This window comes from Neurospora crassa, linkage group VI (genome assembly GCF_000182925.2).
Source record: "Neurospora crassa OR74A linkage group VI, whole genome shotgun sequence".
Lineage (NCBI taxonomy): Eukaryota > Fungi > Ascomycota > Sordariomycetes > Sordariales > Sordariaceae > Neurospora > Neurospora crassa.
The window spans coordinates 3,745,728-3,773,125 of record NC_026506.1 but is presented as its reverse complement, the minus strand read 5'-3'; the positions used below and the strand labels follow the sequence as shown (position 1 = coordinate 3,773,125).

Genomic DNA, 27,398 nt, shown 5'->3' with positions numbered 1-27,398 from the left:
ACCGCATGTGCGTGTCAGACTGCTCGTATGCCCGACCTATTGCCGAGTCCAGTAAAACTACTAGCAAAATGCAAGGGTCAAATATTCCCCGACCCAACCAACATTGGTGTAACATTTTTTGACCTGCCGCCGCGCATGCGACTTGCAAACCTGGATGCCAATGGTTTGCTTTTTCGGTCGTCCTTTGCAGATCGATTTGTCAGGTTCCATTGATAAGCTATGTTTAACTCCGGTTTCGAGCCGACTAACATTCCTTTACACTATATCTATGCTACCGACCCAGCTGCATGTCCCCCTTCGTCTGAGCTTTCCTTTGATCTCTTCCCTTTCCCATCTGATCACCGATCCGTCGCCAATCTTTCTTGACGTACAGTCCAGGGACGACCTGTCCCGGCACAAAGACGATCCGTCCCGGTGTGTGTCAAGTCAAGATAGCAACACGCTTCCTTGCCCTCGCGTGCAATTTCGCGACCTGCAAAAATGGCACCAACCACCTTCCCCGACCGCACCACCCACGGCCCCTCCACCGACGCCGAAGGGAACCTCTCCGACCAATCCACCGCAACCGGCATCTCCTCCCCCTCCCGCGCCTCCTCCGAGAAATCCTCCCCGCACGTAACAGCCGCTCCTCCTCTCACCGGCGCCGCCGCAAGTTCTGTCGCCCCCGATGCCGAAAAGCAACAACCACCTCCCACCACTGCAGCATGGAACGCAGGTCCCCCACCCCCCAATGGTGGCCTTGCCGCCTGGCTCCAAGTCGTCTCCGTCTTCTTCATCTTCTTCAACACCTGGGGCCTGCTCAACACGTTCGGCATTTTCCAGACCTACTACGAATCTTCCGAATCCATCTTCCAGCCGCCTGGCTCCGTCTCTTCCTCCAACATCAGCTGGATCGGCTCCATCCAGTCCTTCATGGTGCTTTTGGGCGGCCTCGTCTCCGGCCCCTTATACGACAGGGGATACCTAAAGTACTTGATCTACGTGGGCGCGTTCGGCGTCGTGTTCGGCCACATGATGCTTTCGCTGGTCTCCGAGTTCTGGCAGGCCCTGCTGGCGCAGGGGTTCGTGGTCGGGTTGGGCGCAGGCATGATGTTCACGCCGGGCGTGACGGTGTTGCAGAGTTATTTCTCTACGAAAATTGGGCTGGCGACGGGCTTAGCGGCGGCAGGCAGTTCGTTTGGGGGTGTCATTTATCCGATTGTGTTTTACCGGCTGATTGATCGGATCGGATACGGGTGGAGCGTGCGCGTGATTGGGTTCATTGCGCTTGCGACGTTGATGGTTCCGGTGGTCTTCTTGAAGCAGAGAACCAAGTCCGGAAAGGTCAGGGCTCTGGTGGACGTGTCGGCTTTTACGGATGGGCCGTACGTGTTGTTCACGTTTGGCACGTTTGTGGGCTTTATTGGCTTGTATGTCATGCTGTTTTACCTGAGTTTCTTTGGGTTGGATACGGGCGCGACGGATCCGGCTATGGCGTTCTATATTGTGCCGATTCTGAATGCGGCGAGCATGTTTGGTCGGACGCTGCCGAATTGGTTGTCGGATAAGGTCGGGCCGTTCAACATTTTGATTCCGGGCGCGCTGGTCTGTGGCGCCTTGACGCTGGCTATGATGGGGGTCAAGGGTCTTGGAGTAAGTCTTTGCTTTGCTCTTCCGTGGCAGTCTTTATGGAGAGACTTTGCTAACTGTTGTTTGTGTTCAGGCCATCATCGTCGTCGCTATCCTCTTTGGCTTCTTCTCCGGCGTCTTCATCGCCCTTCCGACCGTTTGCTACATCGCTCTCACCAAGGACAAGTCCCGCCTCGGCAGCAGAATCGGCCTGGGCTATGCCTTCCTCGGTCTCGCTACCCTCATCGGCGGCCCCGGCACCGGCGCGATCCTACAACAGACTGGTCATAATGGGCATAATAACTGGACGGGAATATGGGTGTTTGGTGGTGTCATGCTTCTTGCTGCCAGCGGCATATTCATGGTCTTGAGGAGTTGGAAGTTTGGATTCAAGTTGACGACAAAGGCATAATCGCGCATGACGGCATGGCATTACGACACGAGACTATGAATGATTGAGTCTGAAGACAAAGGGATATCCGTTGGGGATGTGTAGGTGCGTGTGTATACTACTCTATAATGTAATGAAAACTTAGACTTCACTCCTCTATCTTCTTGTATTACTTGGAGCTTGCAGCTAGTTAATAGACCGCATGTCCAGACTGAGTATTCAACACATCCAACGGACCGGTGGTCGAGCGGCGTGGTGCGCAGCTTGCGTATCTACGTGGGGCTACAGTGGGCCTACTAAGCTGGGACAAAGCACCTATAGGAACAGTGGACATAGGTTCGTGGGGCACTGTAGTAGTGCTGTAGCTGGCGCCTTCCGGTTGTGCAAAGTAGGGCTCTTCTACTCCCTTCCAGTTTGCAGTCACGTCTCGTGTTCGACTCCCGGTTCCCAACTCTCTTTTTGCCCCTTTACACTTAAGTGTAACGAACTGAATGAGTCAACTTCTTAATTGTCGTTGTTTCCCGTGATGATACGATCTTAGACAGTCCCCGGGTCGGCCTTTGCGACTCGCCGTATAACACATTACCTGAAAGGAGGTTGTCGCACGACAGTAGAACGCATCAAGCCCACTATCTGACAGCTATGTTATCCCGTGCTTCCAAAGTTGACTGCAAGTCTCTCAGATTCTCAGGACGGAATTCCTAAAGCTTTCTCTACCAAGACGCGCTTGAGCACATACCTCAAGCCACCGGCTCGCTTTCCAGGACGTGGGAATTCAAGCACAGCACAAAGCAAGAAACTCCCTTATCCTCCTACTCCAAAACACTCATCCTGCTTAACTTAGGTCCTCTTACCTTTTGATCCAAATTCCAGGATCAAATCCCTTCTTTTTCTCTTTTCCAAGCATCACAGCACGACACGGAACCTAGCATTCAGTGTTGTCGATCCTGTCCAGCTTCATGTCCCCTAATGATCCGCTTTCGCAACATCTAACATCTGTGGAGAGAGCTAGAATCAAGCCCTTTCGTACCTTCTTTTGTCATTCTTTTCTTTATGTACTAATATTTAGTGTGTCTTCCAACTCTTATATTGTCCCTAGGTACATTCCGGTTGTGATCGTAGCAGGAGCTGTCAAGGTTGACGATGCCAACTCGCTCCGAAGACATGTCGCTGTCTTATGTAGTAATATAGCTGCAATCAACATTAATCAAGCTTGACAAACTAGCTTGACCGGCCCGAGGCAGCATCGTCCTCAGTATAGTAATGTTTAGATGGTGAAAACATTCACTCGTCGGCGACAGTCCTTGTTAGTGCTAGAATGTGAAGTTTCCGTGCACAGGTGAGCGAGTCTGGATTCTAGGTCCAAGATAGGTATCTACACAGTACGTAGATTGGAATCTCAAGTTCGAAAATTCACCGCCGCTACCCAGCTTCAACTGTGCCATAGCCCTCTTGGAGACAGCGACGATGTTGCCCTGCTGGAAGCAAGACGAGAAGCTAAGTAAGCGGTCCAGGAACTCCTGTCCCGTGGGCTAGTCCCAGGCGGCCGAGTGATGGGGGTTGTATGTGTCTAAGATCTTTTTAATGCTTCTAGAGCAATGGTGCGAGTGCTCGGGACTCACCACCCAGGTAGCCCATCGCATGCAGAAAGGAAGGAAGGAGGAAGGAGCTTGGTCTTTTTTCGTTCGTAAAGTTGTGGCTGTCGTCGTCGATTGAGTTTTAGGAAGGGGAACGTAGAAAAAGATAGAAGAAGAAAATAAGATGACCAAAAAAAGAGTTGAGGACCGGGAATCGAACTCGGGACGTAACTACAAACTGGAAGGGAGTAGAAGAGCCCTACTTTGCGCAGCCGGAAGGCGCCAGCTACAGCTACTACTATAGCGCCCTGTGAACGCTATCTCGGCAGGACTTGAGGGGGTATTTGGAGAAAATGGATGCCCGCTGTCAAAGATAGGTGCTGCTCCCAGCTTGACCCAGGCCTACTGTAGCCCCACGCAATGTGCAACCTACGCACTACGCCGCTCGACTACCGGTCCGTTGGATGTGTTGAATATACAGTTTAAACTTACAATCTATTAACTCCTTCCCAAGACGGACACATAGCTGTATCGTGTGGTAATATGGTTGCAATGGACATTCGCTATTACCAGCTAACCGATCTAGCGATCCCGAGGTGGCATCGTTCCCGAATATACTTGTAGACAGTGAGAAATATTCACTCATCGGCGTCAACTTCAATTTATCCCCGAAGGTGACTTTTCTGTGCGTACTATTATAATCCTTATTACCAACTCTGTACATGCATGAGTCCAGCTGCGCTATGCTATACAGTTGGCGTTTCGAGACCTTCCCATCGAGCGAGTCTAGATGCTGGGTCTATAGTAAGACAAGTACCGACACGGTGTCGCAGCACCAGATATCATAGCATCGAACCTACAGCACTCTGCCACTGCAACGCTACAATCCCAAGTTAGAAATTCTCTACAAAGGCCGCTGTTTGAACTGGGATCTTGGTTGATGCTGGCGATGTGAACGTTTGAAGGTGTTGGGTGTCAAGAAGCTTTGAGCGCTGGTTGTTCCTTGGTTGTTATAAGGTGCAATTACTGTCGCAACGAACGACATTATAGTATGGAAGAGAGGTCTTCTTTGAACATGTAGGTAGTCAGTGCAAAACGAAGTGTCAGGTTACGACCAGCACTTTCAAGAATCTGTTCTAGAGTCGCTACGTGCGTGGCTCGGACGGAACAAAGCCATTATCAATATCAGCACGGCAAGTTAACAGCAGACGGACAGACGGAACTAATATTCAAATCGCGCAAGGCAAGAAGAGAAAGACGTACTCGTTCCGTTAGAGACAGACAAATAGACAGACTGAGAGAGTTGGGGTTAATGACTAGGAGAAACCTGACCCCCACCTCTCCCTTCCCATCGGGTAACCGGCAGAAAGACGTATAGAAAGAGCTAAAAAGAAAACAAAAAAGAGGCGAGAACCAGTAATCGAACTCGGGACGTGACTGCAAACTGGAAGGGAGTAGAAGAGCCCTATTTAACACGGCCGGAAGGCGCCAGCTACAGCACTACTACAGGTTGCATAACCTAATCCGACCAGGTACACAGGGGCAGAGTGGCCTGTTTCCAGGCCGCCCTGCCAGTACTAGGCGCCCGCATTAAGGAGTCGTCCATAGCTCTATTGCCGCCCCTGTAGCCCCCCCAACGAGTTACGCCCTCTACGCAACACGCCGCTCGACCACTGGTCCATTTGATTGTGTTGAATTTTCTACCAGGATTTGTGGTTTATAAATGACCTCCCTCCCAGATCGACTCATTCACCACCAACACCACTCATTCATCGTACCTCGCTCCTTGTCGGACATCTGTGGCATGCATTAACAATTCCTGCATTGCATCTCGACCCAAATGCGTTTCCCAAAGCCATATATATTACGGTGCCTTCACTCACCATTTCCATTCTTTTCTTTTCTCTCTTCTCTTCAACCAGTTCAAGCATTATCACCTCCATTGTGCTGATCATCGTGATACTGCATGCTCAGAGAACTTCGACACTCCTACCTACCTACCTGCCTGGATACGTTCACTTTGTGCACGTCGACAACATAACCTAAACAAGATCTGTCACTGCGTCGCATTATCGTGGACAATTTACGTCATCACTTTCTTCCCTTGCGAGGAATGCAAAGCACACCTCGTTTGGACCTGCAGTACGCTTGAACATGTTATTCCTTGCTGGCGGAGAAAGGAGCCCTCTGCCTTGGAAAGCGTCGAGAGAAGACATGTTAAATGAATGGATATGTTTCGTGGTGATAGTACTAGGTAGGGAACGGATAGGACTGATTGTAATAAGGAGGTTTGCCGAGAGACGGTTCACGGTTGGAACGTGAAAGATGATATCGGTTAGCCTGCGGACCTGGAAACAGCAAAGTTGAGAGAGTCGAGTGGTGAATATGTTCTTGTAGTAAGTTCAATCCTTCTAATATTTATATTGTTGGTGATGATTGAAAAGTCCTTGTCAAGATCGACGGCTGGTACACATAATTGGTCTGAGCAATTGTGCAATGTTCATCCAATAGAAATGAAGCGTACATAAATCATGTTTTCAAGCGGCATCTGGAATGACGCCGACCATGCCAACAACTATGCAAGAGGTCTGGATATACACATGTCGGCGGTAGAAGTGCATCAGTACTACTGGTACTCGCCAGCTACTAACGGCAACTAAGTGCGTGAACAGTGAAATTTTGGCCGCTCTATGTTGGACCGAGCAGCCGCCCAGCATCCTCCCTTGTAGCACTTGCTATCCTGCTATAACTCCAAACAAAGAGCCTTGCAACACTGTCTAAAGAACCGGGAATATCTTAAACAACAGACACGAGAACCAACCAAATCAACACAGACAGAAAAAAAAAAGCGCCAGACTTCTTCGCTTCGACAAGCTGGGAACCTGGGATCATCCCGGTTAAACAACCAAAAGCTCCTTGCCTTGCAAGAAGCAACTTGGAACTTGTTCAAGTTTCCTGTTTTTGAGGTTCGCCAATACGTTTTCCAAACGAGACATGCCCTGCACATCGGAAGCGAACATCTAGGCCAAAGTTGCTTCCACCTCCTCCGCCAGTGGCCTGCCAACAGCCGCTTGGGTTTCCTCTCCACTAATAACCTCCTCACTTGTATCAGTCTCGCCTGTACTCCCCCCTTCGTGGTTGTAGACTGAAACCAAAACGTCTTGTAGACGGCGCTGGCACCACTCGACATACTCACCCTCCAGCTGAAGATCAATCAAGGCTTGATCGCCTAGCAATGGTTCTAGCGCTGAATCGTTGTGTTCTTCAGCCGGTTGGTGAACGGCCGTCGAGCCTTCAGAGTCCGGTGACGGTTCTGTATCTTCGATGGCTTCGGGGATGATGAACTTCTGGTCTTCGGCTTTGGTCGATGGCTCGTGTTGCTCGTTCACGCTGTGAGGGGTGGCATCTTGCTTATTTTCTGCGACCTCCATTCCAGTGGACAGAAGTATGGCCGGTTTCTGGACCTCGCGTTTCACTGAGTGCTTGTCTTCCTCAACAACTTGTTGAGGGACACTTGCCAAGCTGTCCGAGACAATGTGTTCCAACACAGAGTTCTTCTCCGGGACCTGGACTTCCAAGTCGGTCATCAGCTCTTCTTGCTCTTCGTGCTGAAGAAGGGTGAGCGCTTGCTCATTTGCCGAAGAGTCCAATCCAATGGTTGGCTTGTTGATGTTAAGCACTGCTGCCTCTTTTTCCACAATGGCTTGTTGAATGACGGCTGGCTGGATGACCGCCACCCCCTGCTCCAGTGTAGAATCTCTCTCAAGGGCTTCGATCTCGACCGCAGGCTTCTTTTCATGATTATTGACGTCAAGGGGTGTATATTGCTTAGGCATCGGGCTCTGCTCCTCAGTTTCGAGTGTCGGCTTCTCGGAAACACGAGGATGCTCTTCGCTTGCAAAAGAAAACGGGCGCGTGGCGGGATACTGAGGCATCTCCAAGGAATTGGTACTAAAGCGGAAGGAATCCGAAGCCCAAGGAGGTGGGCTGTAAGTCATGTCGTCGTTGGGTGTATGCAAAGAAGAACTTGGGACGTTTTCGTCACGTCTTCGATGAGCTCTCTTGCCGTTCCTCTTGCGACGATCATTTTGTTTGCCCAAGGGTCGTGGTGGTCGTTGGCGAGCTTTCTCCGCCGCAATGTCGTCTAAAAACAGAAGATGAACGGCGGGCGGTAGTGCTGTTGCATCCACATCCGCACCGCTGGCTACGAAAATATCTCTTCCGTCCTCAATGGGACGAGCCCTTCTCGCAATGAGATCGGCTTGGTCGTTCTCTTCGACACCGGCATGTCCTTTAACCCAATGAAGCTCCAGGAAAACATCAAAGCCGGGGATGTCTCCCACCTCATGGGACAGTTGTTCAATCAAGTCAGTGACTTTTGCGATAAGATCTCGATGGAAGCTTACGTTAAGATTCTGGCACTTGATGAGCCGGATAACTTGATGTGCATCCGAGAAGATGCACAGAGTAACTCTCCGGGCGCTCGCTGTATCAGCCGGCGAGATAGCGATAGCTCGAAGATGGTGAATCGCAACCTGAAGGGCTTGTAAAATGCCTACAGCCTCCCCAATGGTACTGGTAATCATGTTTGGCATCAGCCAGGCCATTCCGAGTCTCTCGCGATAGTGATGGGTGCCGGGGAAAAAATTGTCAAAAACAACAGAGTATCCGCCGGGCAAATCAGGTGTCTTTTCTTCCACCGAGGCATCCGTGAAGAAGGCGATTGTGAAATCATTTTCTGTGGAGCGTTTCGCGGAGGCTATGGCCTCTCTGGCTGCGGCAATCGCCTCTTCCTCCCTTGGCCTTTCGTTTTGCACGAAGATCTTCCCGCGAAAGGGCTGGGGAAAATATGAGTCTAAAGCAAGTGGAAAGTATGGTCAGCGATTTGTGTATTTGTGCGCCTGAGCAGGCATGTGTTTGGGTACTCAGGCCATCTGTAGCCATGATGTCTAGGTACCAGCTGGCTCGTGTGGTCTTTGACAGTACACCATTAAGGTAGCGGCATGTTCTTTCCCAAAGCAGGCTCGTTAAAAGTCGTGGAGTCTCTTGGAGCTAGGTTTCATGCAACGGGGTTACTAACTGAGGGGCTTGTGCCTCTTTGCGGGCGGCTCCTGTTCAGAAGCTGGATGGTCGGGTGGTTGTCCCTTGTCCATTGTAGCGGGCATTTCCATCAACTTGGAAATCAAATGAATGGCGCCGCTCTAGCTAGGCTTCCAGGGTCGCGGACCAGAGGACGCGAGCAAACGAAAGGAGATGGGAGCAAACTGGATAGTAGCAACCTGTTGAACCTGACCTAAAGCAAACAAGCGCGGGCCCGAATACGCGTGCGCTCCGAGGATGGGTTTAGGTCGAGGAGTGCTGCGTGTGTTGTCAAAGGACGGAAGAAATAATTTTTGAACCGGGAGCAGTTTTGTAGCATTGGTTTGGTTTGTGGCGCGGGGTTATTGGGTAAGTAAAAAGTTCCGCCGGGTCGCGTCGGTCGGGGAAACAGATGATTAAAAATTTGGCGGTCGCTCCAACCGTCACCACCTGCCGAGACGTTGTCAAGTTCTCAAGGAAAGGATGATCGAAACAACACAGCCAAACCCGCAGTGCATTGCAACTGACTCGTTCTTGGACCCGTTCAACGTAGTGAATAAACAGGCATGCTACCTACTTATAATGAGTGTCTTCCAAAACTTGGTCCGACATTCGAAGCTTGAAGGAAGCAGGTATGGAAGCTGCAGACTAGCTGAGCGTTATTACCATTCTGTACAAGTCGTATCATAAAAGCAGAAGGCGTTAGAAGGGAAAAGTAGAAAAAGTAACCAAAAAACGTAAAAAAATGTGTTGGGTCCAGGGATCGAACATGGGACGTGTCTGCAAACTGGAAGGGAGTAGAAGAGCCCTATTTGACACAGCCGGAAGGCGCCAGCTACAGCACTACTACAGGCTACGGAACCTAACACTACCAGTGCTAGGGAGCGTCCTCGCTCCACCGTCCCGCCTGTAGCCCCGTGAGTTACGCCCTTTGCGCAACCCACCGCTCGACCACTGGACCATTTTTGTTTGTTGAGACGTTGGATAGAACTCTCGACTTATTAACCCCCTAGCACGTGCGGTCGCTCTCACAGCAGTTTCAATGCACATTAATTGTCCAATGTAAACAAGACATGCCTTCCCAATATGACCACCTTTCCCTTTTTTTTTTCTCTACCAAACCAACCACGACATGTTCCTTCAAACTACCGCGCCCATGACTCTGCACAAGAACACAAATAAGCCCCACCATTCCTCCCGTCTTCAGCATTCGTACGTCCAACATAGTAACCTCCAAGCCATCATGTCGGATCGTATTCCTAGTATTGCACTCACCCCCCCGCAAACTATCGATGCCTACAAATCGGCAACCCACCTCACTTCTCGACACTACCTACGTACCCTTGTACTCCACCGTCTCGACCTCAGTCTCCATCTTTCCATCCTTACTGCCGCCACTACCACCATCGCTACTCGCCTTCTCTTTTTGTCCAGAGCCAGATGCGCCCATGCTCTGGGACGCCAATGACGCGGAACTCTTCTTCTTCTTCTTCTTCTTCTTCTTCTTCTTCTTCTTCTTCTTCTTCCAGTTCCCGGGCCACATCAAAGCATAGACTTTGGCCTGGTCCTCCATGGGTAACCAGAAGAAGATGTTGGACATTTTCGGAGAGGCTCAAGGGTATATTACAATGCTATGTGGTAAGCGTTGGGTTTGGCGTCTATGGTTGGCACTTGGTGATGATGGGGTTGTTTTGTTGGAGAAGGATCTGGGATACTGAGATGAGTCTGTGGAATAAAGGAGAACACAGGTATACATTGCGAAAGAGGTTGGAAATGTCTTTATGGCCTGAATTTGAGGAAATTTGACGTTGTTTTTGACATAGTTCTGGGGCTGTGGTGAATCAGGGGTATGCATGCTCGGAAGCGATTCCCCCCGGTGATCTGCGTCAGGGGTACTGGTCTTGGCGTGGAATGGCTCCATCGACCAGGTTACATTGCACCACTCCACTGTACACTATCATTCCGACTCACGATACGTCTACACTACACAATGCAATTCGTGTACTCCCCAAAAAGAAAGTATTCATCTGCGCTAAAACCCATGTTTAGGTCTTGTGTGCGACGATCGACAAACCGAACACTCCAATCCCTAAACACAGCCCATGATGCACAACACCGACCAGCCAGACTTAACCGCCCATTCCTCCTTGTCCAACTTGAAAGCACGTGTACCAAGTATTCAGTTGTGTGCTTTGGCCCTCTCCCGTCCATGTCCTCTCTCTGTCGCACTTTTCCACCAGTTCTTCCCAACACATGAGACATGACATCAGCGTTCTCCACTGCCACATCAATCTCCAAACACAGCAACACTCCAGCGTCTTTTCGGTGCTTGGCACATCTTCAGCTCGGCGATCGGTGCTCCACTCCGACGAACTTCAAGGGGTCAATGATTGTGTCGCCTTGCTTTTTTTCGGACGCTGGGATAGAGGTATTGGCTGAAAGTGGCTAGCTGGACACGCATCACCGCCATTTGATACATTCGCGGTGGCCATATAAAAGATCGGGGATTTGCCCCCTTCAATTTGTTGCGACGCCGACATATACGGTATATACACCAGTGACTACCTACGGCAAAGATGGCTGAAAAGGGAATCATCGAACATCCTGAACTCCTCAAGCTTGGAGAGCCTCTTCCTCCTGGGAATCCCCATGTAAGTCGGTCGCAACTCGCTTCCATTTGTCTTGAACAAACTGACCATTTTTACAACAGGGAATAAGCGTCCACCTCCCAACATGGGAAGACACACTCGGCTGGGCAAAGCGAGACCCCCGCGTGGTGGACACCATGAAAACAGGCTACCCGCGCTTCTTCATCCCGCGAGTAGTCGAACGCCTAGCCGACCGTCTTCTCGAGCACTTCACCCAAATCCACAGCCACTCAGACAGTGGTTTCGACCTCAAGAACAAACATGCCTTGATCGTTTCGACAGGCCACCACGCGCTCATGTGTCGCCACTTCTTCCGCCAGAAGTTTGACCCTGCTTCTGATCAAAAAGTCACCTTCCCCATTCTCATCGCCCACTGGGACGGCACCATCTCTGCCGTTCGCGAGCATGAACATGATCTACCAACAATAAAGGCTCAACCACCACCACCACCACCACCACCCCTCGGCCAAGAAGACATCTTCCTCGTTCCCTACCCCACCAACATGTTTCCCTTTGCCAAATCCTTCTGGCAACACACCGGCTTTGGCATCTCCAGTCGACGCGCGACTTACTGGATGGATAGCGCCCCTTTTTTCTTCCAATCCACTCCCCCCACCAGTACCAGTTCAGACCACCAACCTAATCCTCCAACCCCAACCCCTTTCGACGAAAGCACCACCACCACCGCCCTCTCCCTACTCCGCACCCGCCTCGCAAAAAGCTACTCCTCCCTTCCCTCTGCTCCAGTCTCCCCCTCCGACATCTTCCTCTACCCCACAGGCATGTCCTCCACAGCCGCCCTCTCCACCGCCATCAAATCCCTCGTCTTATCCACTTCCACTCCCTCAGATCCCCCCCGTATCCCATCAGTAGCCCTCTTCGGCTTCCTCTACGTCGACACCCTCAAACTCCTCTCTGTCCTCCTCGGTTTTCATCTGCACCTCTTCCCCTACTCAACACCGCTTTCCTCCCTTTCGGAGTCTCTGGAATCAGGAGACCTGCAAATCGATTTATTGGTGACAGAGTTCCCTGGGAACCCACTGATGCAATCACCTGATGTTTCGTGTCTTTATGAAATGTCAAGACGACATGGATTCGCATTGGTGGTGGATGATACCGTCGGAGGCACGGGGGCGAACGTGAATGTTTTGGGGAGGTGTGATGCGGTGGTGAGCAGTTTGACGAAGATGGTGAGTGGGGGGTGTGATGTCATGGGAGGGTGTTTGGTTTTGAATCCGGAGGGGGGGAGGTATGCGATGTTGAAGGGGATGTTGGAGGGGGGAAATGACCCAATGGAGGGGAATGGGAATGCAAATGGGGAAGTGGATGAGAGGGAAGAGAAAAAGAGAGATTCGGGGTATGCAGATGACTTGAACGGCGAGGCGGAAGGAGAGGAGACAAAAGAGGAGGTAAAAGGTGAAACTACCTCCAAGCAAGAAGGGGCACAAAGAAGGGAGGAGGAAAGAGCTTGGTTCCCGGCCGACATCGCAGTCATGGAACGAAACAGTCGAGACTTCGTCCACCGCGTCCGAAAAGCGAGCGCCAATGCCGAATGGCTGGTACACAACCTTCTTCGACCACATGCCAGCGTGCAAGAAGTCTATTACCCCAAAGGGTCATCGACAGAAGACATCTACGAGCAGTTTCGAGTTAAACCTACCGATGAGAGTCCAGAAGAAGAAGGCGGGTACGGATTCCTAGTCTCCATCAAGTTCCTCACCCCAGCCAAGGCCAGAGCATTTTATGATGCCATGGCTGTGGCTAAAGGGCCGAGTTTGGGAACGAACTTTACGCTGTGTTGCGCGTATACACTGTTGGCGCATTATCGGGAGTTGGAGTGGGCAGCTGAGTTTGGGGTGGTGGAGGATCTGGTGAGGATTAGTGTCGGGCTTGAGGAGAAGGAGTGGTTAGGAGAGAGGGTGAGCAGGGCACTGAAGGCGGCTGGGGAGTGTGACGAGTGATAGTTGAAGAGGCCGCAGGTGAATAAAGGGGAGGTCGATGCTTAGCAAGACTGTACTTGACGTTGACTAGCGTGGGATATGGACTGTAGACAACTGGATGGATTAATGACAACAGATACCCTCTATCACCCTTTATACGGATCCTTGGAGCAAGGCATTGTTCCTTTCGTCCATGATCATGTCCTTTAATCAGGCCGTTCTCGGTCCTCGTCAGAACAATGTACCGAACAGTAACATTACCTCAGTACGAGGAGGGCATGACCGACAACCGCCCACCATCATTAACAAGGATTAGACCGTTGCAGAAGCTTCCGGCACGGCTCGCAAGATACAGGATGGTTCCAGCCATCTCTTCCTCGCCACCAAACTTTCTAACAGGAATGAAGTGCGGACTTTCGAAGGACTCGGTCCCAGGATCACGGTTACCGATAAGCCCGGCGGCGAGCTCCGAAGGGAACACTGTGATTCTGTTAGCATCAGCGTCCCAAGACGGCCGAAAGGGACTGCACTTACACCCCGGAGCCAACGCATTTGCCCGAATACCATAGGGAGCCAAGGCAGAACTGGCCTGCTTGGTCAAATAGATCATGGCAGCCTTGCTACTTCCATATGCCGGCGTCGATACCGTTTTCCGGCTGAATCCCGCAATACTAGCCGTCACGATGATCTGGCTCTGAACAGACGGGACATTGCTCCCGGGTACGACCGGCTTGCCAAACCCTCCCTTCTCGACAGCGTTCTTGTTGCCCGCCTCCAGCAGCTCAAGGAAGGCGACCATCGAAAAGAAGGCACCCGTGACGTTGGTGTGAAGGGCACTTGTCATCTCCTCCATCTGGTAGTTGGTGAACAGGTTCTTGCGGACTTCGGAGAGAGGGAGGCTAGTATCCCACTTGTTGGCAGGACCCAGAACCCCAGAGTTGGCAACGAAGAGATTGATGTAGCCGACGTCGTTCGTAATCTTGTCGACGCACTTTTGGAGGGCGTCCTTGTCAGTGACGTCACAGATGATGGCGACGATGATGCCTCCCTCGGGGTTGGCTCGGACGGCGGCGGAAAGGACATCGGCACGACGGCCGAGAATGTAGACTCGCTTAGCACCATTGGCGGCGAGGGCTCTGGCCATCATAAGGCCGATGCCTAGGAAATTGAATGGTTAGCCAATGCACGAGGGCGAACGTCAAAGAGGTTCACCTGTTCCGCCGCCGGTGATGACTGCAACAATGCCATTGACATTGAACAAGTTGTTCACGGCGAGGTTTGACATGGGGGTTCCGGAAGTCATTTTGAGGGTCGATTCTGGTAGTTCGATACAGAAGATGCTCTCCGTGAAGTTTTGTCTTTGGAGTCGATGCTTGTAAGGTTGAGCAGCTCCTGAATGGTTGTAAACGGATTCCCAGTCAAATGATCCAGTGTCCAGTTTATGTAGCTTATGGTGGCTGCTCTTTATGGCGCAATGCATTCAAGCTTCTTTCCTTGGTGGTGCACATGCACTTCGTGTTCGGATTTATTGGCCAATCTCCATTATCTCCTGCTTCTGTCGCAGATATCGGAAGTTTTGGGGGATCGCCGAAATGTGATGTAGGACAGGCCGGCAGTTGAAAAAGCGACTGATCCTCAGGGCCTGGTTGGTCGCGTCAAAGCCACCATCTATGGCATGCCAGGTGACAGTAAATGGCGATCGTGTTGGTTTAGCCGCGGCCAATTAACATTGTCAAAGTTTTGGCATATGGGGGCAAGTTGGTGAGGAGAATGTTGAAGAGTCGAGAATAAGGACGTGGGAAATGCTTGACTGGCATCTTAGTTGAAGAAAGGAAGAATGGATGGCCAGTCCAGGTTTAAATACTACGTCGAGGGAACTTCAAGGCGGGAGGCTCCTGTCAGACATCAATATCCAATAATCATCACCATGCTCACTCAGGCTGGGGAAGAAGGCCATCGACAGGGAACGAAGAACGGAAAGTCAGTCCTTGATATTCGTGTCAGTGGGAATAGCATCGCTTGACGCTTGGACCAAGCGGCAATCCTGACAGTGACCTGAAGCCATTAATTGGTGGAGTTTCATTATATGAAAAAAAAAAAAAAAAAAAAAAAAAAAAAAAAAAAAAGAAAAAAAATCCACGATATGAATGACAGCGGTCACAACGTTGACATAGAAAGAAAAAAAATGCAAAAAGAAAGGCGTGTTTGAACGCCGGGAATTGAGCCCGACGTGGGGGTCGAACCCACAACCTTGAGATTAAGAGTCTCACGCTCTACCGATTGAGCTAGCCGGGCAGCCAAAGCTGCCGTTTGTTGAAAGGACTGCACGGAACTGGCGCTCAAGAGCCCAGCCGACATGCGTTGCGCTGGCCAACAACCAAGACAACACAGCGCGCTGATTGGAGATACATCCGTCAAGCTGTCGCCTCTTGTACCAACATTTGGAATGAACGAATTTCCCGTTGATATGCTGATTGAGGAATGCGCAATGATGGGCGCAAAAGATGAGCGGCAAGCAGACGGGGATGGTGGCACTGCACCAACATGACCAGTCCGGGGTCAGAGCTCCAGAACTGCCGGGTAACCAACTACCGGGTAGGCCAAACGGGACGAGATCAGAGGAACAATACAATATGGGCGTTGAAGAGAAAAAGATGAAAGATAATAATTGATGATGGATCGACAATGAGCCAGTCAATTGGACATTGTTGAAGCCTCGCATCAGTCCTTCATTCAGAACGGCAGTGCTGGCGGTGAGATGCAATGGTGAAGCTGCGGGGAGACGGGAGACGGGAAACGGGAGACAATGACATGCCTTGTTCAACGAGACACCTCAGGGAGATGGCGCGGGGTCAAGACCACCACCACGGGTTAGGGTTGTGTATGGCTAACTCTGCGGCCTCCAAGATTTTCCGCCGGCTGTCATTGGCCAACCAAGCACACGGGCACTCACGGATTGATGGGGCCCACATGTCCGATTCGCGGGGCCGGCCCGCGTCTGGAATTTGGGAAATTGTGAGTCAAAGCCCCACCATGCCTGTGCCAGACGGAGACTCCAGTACGGCGCCGCACACCCCCGGAGTTTGACCACTGAACCGTCAGCTCCAAGCCCCCCCAAGATCCGCTTGCCGCTCCGATCGAGTCCGTTGCTTCAGTTTTGATCCCATACACACACACACACACAACCACACATAATGGCGCCCCCAACAAACACCACCGCGTCCTCCGAGGACCTCGCGACCGACATCCTCGCTGCCCTCGACAAGTCGCAGCCCCTCCTCTCCAGCGATGCCTTCCCCAACGCCACCTTCGTCGACCTCAAGGCCGCCCTCGACAGGCTGGCGTCGCGCGAGATGGTAAAATACGACACCATCGAGCGCCAGGAAGCCCTCCTCGAACCCGAAGCCGAACAGATCGCCGCCAATGGCTCCCACGAGGCCCGCGTCTTCGAGGCCCTGCGCAAGGCTGTCGAGGGCCTGTCCGTCAAGGAGCTGGAGGAGGCCATCGGCGACAAGAACGTGGTCAAGATCGGCCAGGGCAAGGCCTTCAAGGAGAAGTGGATCAGCAAGACCAAGGACGGCAAGTTCACGGCCGTCGCCGACAAGATCAACGACACCACCCAGGAGCAGATCAAGACGGTCCAGCAGACCAAGACACACCCCGACCCCAAGATCCTCGCCGACCTCAAGAAGCGCAAGCTCATCCGCACCCAAAACATCTTCTCCTTCAAGATCCACAAGGGCCCCAAGTTCGCCCTCAGGATCCCCGAGGAGGCCACCGACCTGACCGCCGACATGATCGCCTCGGGCGCCTGGAAGACGGCCACCTTCAAGCCCTACAACTTCAAGGCCCTCGGCGCCACCCAGAACGGCGGCGCCCTGCACCCGCTCAACAAGGTGCGCCAGGAGCTGCGCAACATCTTCTTCGAGATGGGCTTCGAGGAGATGCCCACCGACAAGTTCGTCGAGTCCGGCTTCTGGAACTTCGACGCCCTCTTCGTGCCCCAGCAGCACCCCGCCCGCGATCTCCAAGACACCTTCTACATCTCCGACCCCAAGGCCGCCGACTTCCCGCGCGCCGACTCGCCCGACGACACAAAAGACTACCAGGCCTACTGGGACAACGTCAAGGCCGTGCATCAGGACGGCAAGTACGGCTCCATCGGCTACCGCTACCCCTGGTCCGGCGACGAGTCGCTCCGCCTCGTCCTGCGCACACACACCACCGCCATCAGCGCAAACATGCTGCACAAGCTGGCCGCCACCAAGGGCCCCGACGGCAGGCCTCTCCCGGCCCGCTACTTCTCCATCGATCGTGTCTTCCGTAACGAGACCGTCGATGCCACACATTTGGCCGAGTTCCACCAGGTCGAGGGTGTCATTGCCGACTATGGCCTGACCCTCGGTGGTCTGATGGAGTTCATGGAGATCTTCTTCGGCAAGATGGGTCTGCATGATTTGCAGTTCAAGCCCGCTTACAACCCTTATACCGAGCCTTCAATGGAGATTTTCGCTTACCGTGAGTGCCGCCATGTCGCCGTCGTTGAAGAAACCGAAACGCTGACAAACATACACAAAAACAGACAAGGGCCTCGGCAAGCTCGTCGAGATTGGAAACAGCGGCATGTTCCGCGCCGAAATGCTGGAGTCTATGGGTCTTCCGTACGTTTATCTCCCCTTCTCTCGTTCCTCTCACTTTCCATATCCTCGCAAGCTCATACTAACACCCCCCACAGCAAGGACATGCGCGTCTTCGGCTGGGGTCTCTCCCTCGAGCGCCCCACCATGATCAAGTACGGCATCTCCAACATTCGCGAGCTGCTGGGTCACAAGGTGGATTTGGAGTTTGTCCAGGGTAGCCCGGCTGTTTTGCTTGGCCAGGAGTAGTAGATGTGGTCCAAGACGAAAACGAAAACAAAAAAAAAGTAATGAATGAAAGAAAGCGTACCTACTAGACGATGATACCGAATATAAAATGGAGTTTGATGTTCAGGGTTGGGATCTTTGGGTTCGCGGGGAGTAAGGAGAAGTGATGTCGTTGTTAATGTTGTGGCCTTGATGATGTAGCCGGGTAAACTATGGAGTTTGCAGTTTGCACTAGGAGTCTGGTATTTGACCCGTTGGGGCACTTGGGACACGCAGAAGGTGATGGAGGTCCCAACTCTGACTTCTGAGCAACACCAAAGACAACACCAAAGTCAATTACCGAATTGCATTGACAGCCATCGAACGAGCCCATCTCCATCCCTCTTAATCCCATCTCATTCGGTTAGTTCCCCTCGCAAAACCCCCCTTCCTTCCCCTTCTCCCCAGAGCCTCAAAACTCCTAGCAACCTGTCTCGCCTCTAAAAAAAAGAAGGGGACACTTTTCCGGGTATTACATGTGCTATGTATCAGCGCAACTCAATGAACCAGCTTTTGTACCCTCGGCGAGCCTGGCTCTACCAGTACACTACAACAGCCTTTCTCAGCTTCACCTCGCCCCACCAGCTTTTCAAGGACTCAATCAAACAACCGAAGTCTCGACGTCACGTTCTAGACCTACCACCTTATACACTACTGTTACTATGTGTCTACCTATCTATCTATCCATCTACTGCTAGATCCAAGTTCAACAAGTCTGTTGCAATCCAATCCCAATTCCAATCCCACGCCGAGCCCGAATCAGCAGGACCGGACCGGACCGGACCGGCTCGGTTCAGCTTGGTTCGGTTTGGTTTCGTTCCCTCCTGGGCTCAACTTGTAAGCACCTCAAAGCAGGTTGCAAATGGTCAAAGTAAACAAACACCCCTATTTTGCGCATGAAGATGGCATAAGTTTTTACATCCTCAATGCCTACTAGCTACTGAGTCTTTGTGTTGCGACTGCGGCTTGAGCGATCATCAATGCGCACGACCTCCACCGAGAACAAAACTGAGAAAACGCACGGACAACAGCAAGCGCAAGCCTGAATGGATTATGGGCAGCGAACCCTTGCTCATGTGCAAGCAAATGCGACCCACCCACGATGGGCTGCAAGTAACTGAAGTAAGTAAACAAACCCCCTTTTCGATGCAGCGATGGCGGCTTGGCGTCACTGTTTAATCCAACGTCGTTCAGTTCTTGCTGGGTTGTTGGACTCGTTTTTGTCAGCTTTAATGTTGCGACACAACGAATTCTTCAACCCATAACATTCCGTAAGAAACTCTGCATATATCTCATTTCAGGGCTATTGTTAGCAACATAATGTCAGATGTCATCAAAGATGTGACATACACCCAACCTTCACAAAACATTCAGCGCTCCTTAGAGTTTCACAACACAAGCCAGCCATCGTCCATCACGCTGTCCTCGACAAACTCTTCCAGAATCCTGAGCTCAGACTTACTTTACCCCCTCCGGAGTCCTGCCCATCCGAACGCTGAACTCGCCACCCGTCTCAACTTTCTCCGTACTCCTGACACGAACAACTACGAACTTCCCTGTTTTCTTCCCCTAACACAGACAGACCAATGTTCTGTCTCCAGACCCCTTGACGCAAAGCCATCTCGTCGTCAGAATTTCGAGTTCATCCCGGCCTGTCCCAGTCTCTTCTTCATCGGAGAAGGACCAGAAGACCACTAGACGAAAGGAGGGAACCGAAAGAAACACGGACCGCCGGGTGATCTAGCAGTTACAAGCGACCACGAAAGAAAAAGGTTTTCCATACTAGTGGCTAACGTCGATCCGACACCACTTCGAAAACACAGCCATGACACAACCAACAGGACAGCCATGATTCTAGGAGTTTTGTATCGAAAACATCTTTCAACCGAAACATTTCCCTGGATGGTTTCACAACCTAACACCAACTGACATCTGACAGCTCCCTTCGAGCTGCTTCGAAACTGTCATGGTTCGAGACGTGGAGATTCGGCCATCGTGGTAGCAGGTCCTGCCCTACTGGGTAACCGACCATTCCGTTTCGCGCCTCCTTCACAGCCCCTCACGGACCCACGGATGTCAGACACCAGTTCTCTGGACTCTGGATACCGAATGCCGGATGGGCACCCACAACGCGCACGAGTCTTGGCGTATATAACTATCGTTTACTCTCTGATTTGGAGGGGGAATCTCTTCTCATCTGTAGCAGCATCAGCAGCAACAACAACAAGGACACATTTGTCTTGTCTCCGTTCGACTTCCTTCGAACACCAACAGAGTCGAGTCTGGTACTCCTTGACTTCTTTTCTTCTCCCGCTGCCGGTCATCAGCTTCTTCACTTACCACCTTCTATCGTGTACCCATTTCAACCTTACCTCCCACGCTCTCATCTGCCGGCCAGTAACTTCACAACTTGTGTTTTGACACCAATACTTTCAAAGACCCAAACTTACCTTACCCATTTCACTCTTACAACTGATCTACACAACAACCCAACAACACCCACTTCAACGTCGACATGAAGCTCTCTTCGTTCTTCCTCCTTACCTCGGCTCTCTCCGCCTACGCGGCCCCGACTGGCTTTGCCCCCGGCGACTCCGGTTCTCTGGCCGCCCGCCACCCTGACTCCCCCGGCGTCATCGCTTCTCCTTCACCCACCATCCGGGCCGGCGCTCGCCGCTCCGTTCCCGTCCGTCGTGATCCTAGGGCCGTGGTCTTTGATGATGGTAGCAATCTCGAGCCGAGTGTAATCGGCAAGAGAAAACATCGTGGCAGTGCCGCTAGCAGTGCCACTGCCGCTAGTACTACTGCTAGTAGTAGTGGAAGTACCGCTAGCAGTGGTACTACAGCTGGTGGTGCTACGGCTGGTGGTGCTACCAAGGGAGGTGCTTCTAAGGGAGCTGATAAGGGAGGTGCTTCTAAGGGCGGTGCTGCTAAAGGAGGTGCTTCCAAGGGCGGTGCTTCTAAGGGTGGTGCCGCTGCTGGTGGAGGTGGTGCCGCAGCTGGTGGTGCTACTGCTGGTGGAGGTGGTGCTTCCAAGGGTGGTGCTTCTAAGGGTGGTGCCGCTGCTGGTGGAGGTGGTGCCGCAGCTGGTGGTGCTACTGCTGGTGGAGGTGCTGCTTCCAAGGGTGGTGCTTCTAAGGGTGGTGCCGCTGCGGGTGGAGGGGCTGCAGCTGGTGGTGCTACTGCTGGTGGAGGTGCTGCAGCTGGTGGTGCCGCTGCTGGCGGAGGTGCTGCTAAGGGTGGTGCTTCCAAGGGTGGTGCTTCTAAGGGTGGTGCCGCTGCTGGTGGAGGCGGTGCCGCAGCTGGTGGTGCTACTGCTGGTGGAGGTGCTTCCGCTGCTGGTGGAGGTTCTGCTAAAGGAGGTGCTTCGAAGGGAGGTGCCGCCGCCGGCGCCGCTTCCGGTAAGGGAGGTGCCTCTGGTGGTGCCGCTGCTGGTGGAGGTGGTGGTGATAGTTCTGCTAAGGGTGGTGCTTCGAAGGGAGGTGCCGCAGCTGGTGGTGCTACTGCTGGTGGAGGTGGTGCTGCTAAGGGTGGTGCTTCGAAGGGAGGCGCTTCGAAGGGAGGTGATTCCAAAGGCGGTGCTTCTAAGGGTGGTGCCGCTGCTGGTGGAGGCGGTGCCGCAGCTGGTGGTGCTACTGCTGGTGGAGGTGCTTCCGCTGCTGGTGGAGGTTCTGCTAAGGGAGGTGCTTCGAAGGGAGGTGCCGCATCTGGTGGTGGTGCCGCTGGTGGTTCTGCTAAGGGTGGTGCTTCAAAGGGAGGTGCCGCTGCTGGCGGTGGTGCCTCTGGTTCCGCTGGTGGTCCCTAAAGCGGCGCTACGCAAGCTGATACGTCTCCTCCAGGCGGCGGTCTTCTTTGCGATGTCGGAGTTGAGTTTGAGGCCGAAGCCATTGGCAGTTTCGGAGATGAGGAAGATTGTGCTTCACATGGGACCGAATTGAACATGATGAGTCATTTACTTGTGAAGCATACGAACTGACCACAGAATTTGACGACGGATACTAGGATGATCCTTTAGCTTTGTTCGGCCTTGGCTTTTCTTTCATCCACTTTGTTATCATGGTTGGGCACGGGGAGTTGGATGTGTTTTGACATTTGGAGCGATACCCACGGTCGTTATTCTTTAAAATAGTGAATGTCGAGAAGGGAAGTAGCCGAGACATTTGCTCCTTGCAGCTGCTGTAGATAGCAATGCCGAATTATCAACCAAGATATGGGAACGAAGCGCGCAAGCTGTGTAGCAAACATTGTCGCAAAGTGATTTTACAACAGGAAAGTGACATGCGCCAATGAAGCATTTCGTAGTCGTGCCAATAGATAGTAGGTTGATGAACCAGAGGGCGTGCGTGTGTGTGTTCGAGTGGTGGGATGGGGTGGATGGTGTGGTAGAAACCCGGCACAAAGAGAAGAAGTTGTCGGTCATTCCAAGAATTGATGTTTGACTTGGGGTTGGGACCACCGCCTTCAACAAGAAGCAGCAACGGGTGAGGGCGAGCATGTCTTGGATGTCCGAGTCAATGAATGCCAAGCAAGCAAACACTGTTCCTGACAGAAAATGCAGGTACGGCCCGCAGCCCCCCCACCAAGTCTCTCGCGCCTCAAAGGGTTGGAGCGACCGACACAAGAAGGAAGCAATGAAGTAAGCAAGCAAATAGAGAAAGCACAATTTGTTAGTAAAAAGGTTAAAATTAGTCAATGATCGAAATTCTGTACAAACATAAAAATCAAAGAAGCAAAAAAGGAGAAAAAAAATAGAGCCTAACGGGATTCGAATGCGGGACACACCACTTTTAAGGTGGACGTGAACAACTGGAAAGGAGTAGAAGAGCCTTATTTATTGCGTAACCGGAAGACGCCAGCTGTAAATTACGACTGCCAAGCCTAACTTACTATCCCAACGGTGGCCATTTGGACAGGCAGGCGCCGTGAGGCACACTGGTGATTGTCCGGTCCCGGAGTTTGTCGTCTCTAAGGGGTAGGGTTACGTCGGACAGCCCCCGCATTCGTCGGAACCCTAGTAGCCCACGAGCAGCAGTAACGCTTGCGCACCACGCCGCTCGGCCACCGGCCCATGGAAGTTTGTGTTGCAAGTGACCAGTCAACCTTTGGCTTATAAACCAAGCACCCACACCATGGGCAATAGTACCTCTACGTTCCGTTCGTCAAACTTTGAAAGTGAATGGCACCGCGGCCGGTATGGGTGAGTGCAGTGCTTCGACAAGACACTTCATGGAACGAGCCGCCCGCCCCGCAGTCCCACACACGGCACCAAATCGCATTTCTTTACCACGCTTCGCCGATTCTTCTACCCAACCGTATCAGTCGCGTTGTGTACCAACTTTCTCTCACAGCATAGTCTACGCTAGCGTTTCATTGAGGTTATACTATCAAGCGCATTTTACTGGAGGAACCATTCCACGCCATCGCCAACCATCAATGCGCTTGCAATCACCATGGCAGACACCGAGCAGAGCAACAAGAGCGGAAACCCTGGTTCAGACGTCGGGAAGCAAGGTCGCGCTGGCGATACCATGAAGTCAGGTAAGGGATCCTTCTTGATGTCGACACATCTGGAAGCCAATTTCAAGCTCGCGCATTCGGTCAACCTTCAGCTTGCTAACCTGCCCTCTTCCAACAAGACTCCAAACCCACCAGAAAGTTCAGCGGACAAATCTTCGGCCCAGGCATTTCCGACAAGGCGACAAAAGACAGAGCTATCTCCACAGCCGGTTACGCCCTACAAAAAGAGCTCCACCCAACTCCAAACCACGTCTGGATGGCCTTCTTTACCGGTGCCTCCTGCACGAAAACAACCAATCCCACGGGCGCATACTCCGCCGTTTTCAACCAGGACAAGAAGCTAGCCAAAATGGCATGGTACATGAGCTCTTTCTCGGATGTGGTCAACGAGAAAAGACTTGCCAGTCTGGCCATTGCGCAGGCACTCTACATGGCGGACAAGAGATTACGTGCCTTTGCCGACGATGAGGAGCGGCCGAAGAAGGCAACGGTGAAGGTTTTCACGCATTGCGTAGAGACGCTTAAGAACATCGATAATCCGAGGGAAATTGTCGGGGATGGAAGGGAGGCAAAGCTTGAAGTCGTCAAGTTGATCGAGGATCTGTCGTACAGCCTTTGCAACATCGTCGGCGCGCGCGTGAGGCTGTATCTCCAGTGGGTGCCAGCGGACTATGGGAAGATGGTGTGTGCTAGGGACTTTGCGAAATGTTGCCGAAGGAAATCAGGCAGGAAAAATATGTATTTTGTGGGAAACGAGAAGAGGGATGATGGACTAATACCCGAGGGTGTCTCCGGCTTTATCGAACGAGATACTGCGGAAGAGGACCGGCACGATCTGATGGAGCAGCCAGGAAAGGCCGTGGCCATAGCAGAGACGTTAACTGCTTCGACAAAGAAAGAGGGTCAGTCGGGTGTTCACCAAGTGGCCATTCTAGGTGACCAAGAGATGGATGAGAGGAGCGCAATGGTCAGCGAACAGGCTACAAACGACGAACAGGCTTCGATCAACCAGCAAATCCTTGCAGATTGCTACCAGCAGCAAGGTTACTCCCTCCGTCAACGAGGGAATCAGGACGTCACCAATTAACAGATGCCGGGAGAGCGTGCGGATGATTATGCCAATGGGCTATGCCAGTTGGTCCTGGACCATATGTTGCCGCCTTGCCCCTCGACATAATGGAGATCCATCTTGAATTGCGCCTCAAGCTCATTGGTTGCCAATCTTGTGTTGCCAGAGGAATATGGAGAAGAACTTGTGCATGTTGTTTCGTTTGAGCAATGGAGTTCGGTGTTGCGCTAGGTTGTACTTGTGGAAAGATGCCTCTGTTGGCCCATTGATCCGCCGCGATTTGGTTACGCAGCGCCATTCACCTCATATATATACCTATTGCCAGTTCAATGCCGCCAAACCATTCTACACTCGCTTCGCTTCTTCGAAAAGTTTGTTCCGCACTTCGTGGGGAAATTAGGTAGTCTTGCTCCACCGAAGCTGAATGGTGTCGGTCACACCGCATCATCGGCAACAAGATCTTCCCGAACAATCTGGCGAATCAGACCTCGCTCCCCTGTCTTAAATGGCAAGTGGAACCCGCAGATCGACATCAGCTCTTGGGAGGTAATGGACTTCATTGGAACGAGATCCGGCATCACAGCTGAAGATGGCACCGCGCCTAGTTCCCAAAGGCTTCCGACTGGTGTCTCGGCTTCTAGTTTGTCTCAGATGCGTAATGTACGACAACTGCTAAAAGGTTAAGATGGAGTTGATAGAGGATCACGAACCAGAGAGCTGGCTTTCAGGTGGGCTACGGCGGAGAATGATGATATATATCAGGTGCTTCCCCTACCATCGCTGCTACCATAGAGATGACGCTTTTGCTTATACTTTCAAGATGCTTGTCGAATACTCCCAAGTTCAAAAAGTGCCCAAAGGGAAAGCAAAGCCTGAAACGACTTTCGTCACAGACACCAAAATCTTCAGCAACAATGCATTACATGAGCACCAGCAACATACCTACGATGCACCGTCAACGAAGACAGATTCTCATCATTCGAAATGTATATGGCTAGAACAAACGACGAATCACCGACAAACAATCGCAATCATTGCTACAGAAAAGTTGCATTCTTCAGTGAACGCACTCTGGCATCTCATTGAAGACAACTGTGAAGTTCGTTCACTCTTCACCCAGATGCTACAACAAATCCCAAACGCACCTCTTTACGACAAGAATCCAACCGGTGGCCCACAATTTCGCAACTGGACGGACCTTCTTTGCGCTTTCAATGACCAGCTCACACAAGGACCGGTATGGCTTTACAATACACCAGGCCAGCAGGGACTGATTGGCTTTCCTTTCAACGCCCTTTTGGTACGTTACCGTAATCTTACCTCCCCACCATGTTCTGGCTTCTCTCCTGTCGCCAATCGCATCTCTAACCCCGCCCAAACACCAAAGAACTGGTCCATGTCAACCCCAGCAGGCCTCCTCGCCTTCCACCGTCCCGACGTCAACGCCCACCTCCGCGAAATCCTAACCGCCTACGGCACCTTCCTCTCTTCCCCCGCCTCTGCCGCCGTTCTTAACTCCAATGCGACCGGCTGGCTGAGCCCGACTGCCCTCGACGCCCTTGTGTCTACCGCCTGTCTGCCCACGATCCATACCACATCCAACAGCTCCGACCGCGAGTCAAAAACAAACACAAGCGACGATCCCCGTCCCCAGTTCCACGACCTCTTCGTCTCCGACCCGCTCCACCCCACGTACGGCTTTTCGTCCTGGGACGCCTTCTTCACGCGCCGCTTCCGGCCGGGTATCCGACCCATCGCTTCCCCTTCCGACGACGGCGTCATAGTCAACGCTTGCGAATCTACCCCCGTAGCTCTCGAGCGTGGAGTCAGGCTGCATGATGAGTTCTGGGTTAAAGGGCAGCCGTATAGCTTGATGACCATTCTCGGGGCTTTGCAGACCAATGCGGAGGAAGAGTCAGGGGATGACTTGGACAAGAAGAGGGACGAGAAAGAAAAGAACGAGAGAGAGCAAGAGAAGGAGAAAGAGCTGGAACAAGCAATGCGCTTCGAAGGCGGAACCATCTACCAGGGCTTCCTGGGGGCACTAAGTTACCACCGCTGGCATGCCTCTGTTTCTGGAGTAGCGGAGAAAGTGAGGAAGATACAAGGGACTTACTTTGCTGGATGTCCTGGGTTAGCCTCCCGCAAAGACTTGCATGATGGAGAGGAACGAAAACTCGATCCTTCAGCGCCGGATAGAAGCCAGAGGTATCTCTGCCAGGTGGGCACCAGGGCTTTGGTGTACATACGGGCGAGGGACAGGAGGCTGGGGACGGTGGTGTTCGTGGCGGTGGGCATGGCGGAGGTGAGCAGTTGTGAGGTTACGGTTCGGGAGGGGGATGTGGTGGAAAAGGGGGAGGAGATGGGTATGGTGAGTATTTCCGAGTTCTTTGTTTCCGAAGTTGTGAGTGTCCATGTTGAGAGGGTTGCTAACATTGCTTGGCTGCTTGATACAGTTCCATTATGGCGGCTCGACGCACTGTCTTATTTTCGAGCCGGGTGTTCGGTTGAAGTTCAGAGATGCAGTAGAGGAGGTTGAGGGCAAGAGACGGGGTCATAATTTGCCGGTGAATGGATATTTAGCGGAGCTTTTGTCTGAATGATGACGCCCCTGCATGACGATGCAGAAACGGATTATGTACAGCATAGATACTATCGGGCATGT

At 52.2% G+C, this 27,398-nt stretch overlaps 9 protein-coding genes and 1 non-coding gene across 11 annotated transcripts; 6 read left to right on the top strand and 4 right to left on the bottom strand.

Moving 5' to 3' along the window:
- Positions 1 to 135: 135 nt before the first annotated feature.
- On the top strand, positions 136 to 2,200 carry NCU05089 (MFS monocarboxylate transporter). Its single transcript, XM_951982.3, has 2 exons — positions 136 to 1,632; positions 1,703 to 2,200. The coding sequence occupies exons 1-2, from the start codon at positions 481 to 483 to the stop codon at positions 2,018 to 2,020; spliced, it is 1,470 nt and encodes a 489-aa protein (XP_957075.1). The 5' UTR covers positions 136 to 480; the 3' UTR covers positions 2,021 to 2,200.
- A 4,396-nt stretch (positions 2,201 to 6,596) lies between these two features.
- NCU05091 (hypothetical protein) lies at positions 6,597 to 8,729 on the bottom strand (the record flags this gene model as incomplete). Its single annotated transcript, XM_951984.1, has 3 exons — positions 6,597 to 7,919; positions 7,983 to 8,431; positions 8,657 to 8,729. The coding sequence occupies 3 exons, from the start codon at positions 8,727 to 8,729 to the stop codon at positions 6,597 to 6,599; spliced, it is 1,845 nt and encodes a 614-aa protein (XP_957077.1).
- A 1,071-nt stretch (positions 8,730 to 9,800) lies between these two features.
- On the bottom strand, positions 9,801 to 10,255 carry NCU05092 (hypothetical protein; the record flags this gene model as incomplete). The annotated part of the gene is made up of 2 exons (XM_951985.1): positions 9,801 to 9,817; positions 9,997 to 10,255. The coding sequence occupies 2 exons, from the start codon at positions 10,253 to 10,255 to the stop codon at positions 9,801 to 9,803; spliced, it is 276 nt and encodes a 91-aa protein (XP_957078.1).
- Positions 10,256 to 11,231: 976 nt separating this feature from the next.
- Positions 11,232 to 13,264, top strand: NCU05093 (cystathionine gamma-synthase; the record flags this gene model as incomplete). The annotated part of the gene is made up of 2 exons (XM_951986.1): positions 11,232 to 11,306; positions 11,366 to 13,264. The coding sequence occupies 2 exons, from the start codon at positions 11,232 to 11,234 to the stop codon at positions 13,262 to 13,264; spliced, it is 1,974 nt and encodes a 657-aa protein (XP_957079.1).
- A 40-nt stretch (positions 13,265 to 13,304) lies between these two features.
- On the bottom strand, positions 13,305 to 14,630 carry NCU05094. Of its 2 annotated transcripts, XM_011396637.1 has the most exons (3): positions 14,456 to 14,630; positions 13,778 to 14,401; positions 13,305 to 13,723 (listed from the first exon to the last, which is right to left on the bottom strand). In XM_011396637.1, exons 1-3 carry the CDS (start codon positions 14,544 to 14,546, stop codon positions 13,506 to 13,508), a joined length of 933 nt encoding a protein of 310 aa, XP_011394939.1. In that variant the 5' UTR covers positions 14,547 to 14,630; the 3' UTR covers positions 13,305 to 13,505. The 2 variants fall into 2 exon arrangements, with proteins under 2 accessions (XP_011394939.1, XP_011394940.1); XM_011396638.1 differs by lacking the exon at positions 14,456 to 14,630 and having other exon boundaries at positions 13,778 to 14,423.
- An 835-nt stretch (positions 14,631 to 15,465) lies between these two features.
- Positions 15,466 to 15,538, bottom strand: NCU15408. Its single transcript has one exon. It is a non-coding gene; the product is annotated as a tRNA-Lys (tRNA).
- Positions 15,539 to 16,264: 726 nt separating this feature from the next.
- NCU05095 (phenylalanyl-tRNA synthetase subunit alpha) lies at positions 16,265 to 18,520 on the top strand. The gene is made up of 3 exons (XM_951988.3): positions 16,265 to 17,761; positions 17,826 to 17,904; positions 17,979 to 18,520. Exons 1-3 carry the CDS (start codon positions 16,438 to 16,440, stop codon positions 18,127 to 18,129), a joined length of 1,554 nt encoding a protein of 517 aa, XP_957081.1. The 5' UTR covers positions 16,265 to 16,437; the 3' UTR covers positions 18,130 to 18,520.
- A 2,142-nt stretch (positions 18,521 to 20,662) lies between these two features.
- On the top strand, positions 20,663 to 21,952 carry NCU05096 (hypothetical protein; the record flags this gene model as incomplete). Its single annotated transcript, XM_951989.1, has 1 exon — positions 20,663 to 21,952. The coding sequence occupies one exon, from the start codon at positions 20,663 to 20,665 to the stop codon at positions 21,950 to 21,952; it is 1,290 nt and encodes a 429-aa protein (XP_957082.1).
- A 1,516-nt stretch (positions 21,953 to 23,468) lies between these two features.
- On the top strand, positions 23,469 to 25,059 carry NCU05097 (hypothetical protein). Its single transcript, XM_951990.3, has 2 exons — positions 23,469 to 23,685; positions 23,784 to 25,059. Exons 1-2 carry the CDS (start codon positions 23,598 to 23,600, stop codon positions 24,749 to 24,751), a joined length of 1,056 nt encoding a protein of 351 aa, XP_957083.1. The 5' UTR covers positions 23,469 to 23,597; the 3' UTR covers positions 24,752 to 25,059.
- Positions 25,060 to 25,853: 794 nt separating this feature from the next.
- Positions 25,854 to 27,336, top strand: NCU05098 (phosphatidylserine decarboxylase; the record flags this gene model as incomplete). Its single annotated transcript, XM_951991.2, has 2 exons — positions 25,854 to 27,104; positions 27,190 to 27,336. The coding sequence occupies 2 exons, from the start codon at positions 25,854 to 25,856 to the stop codon at positions 27,334 to 27,336; spliced, it is 1,398 nt and encodes a 465-aa protein (XP_957084.2).
- Positions 27,337 to 27,398: the final 62 nt, after the last annotated feature.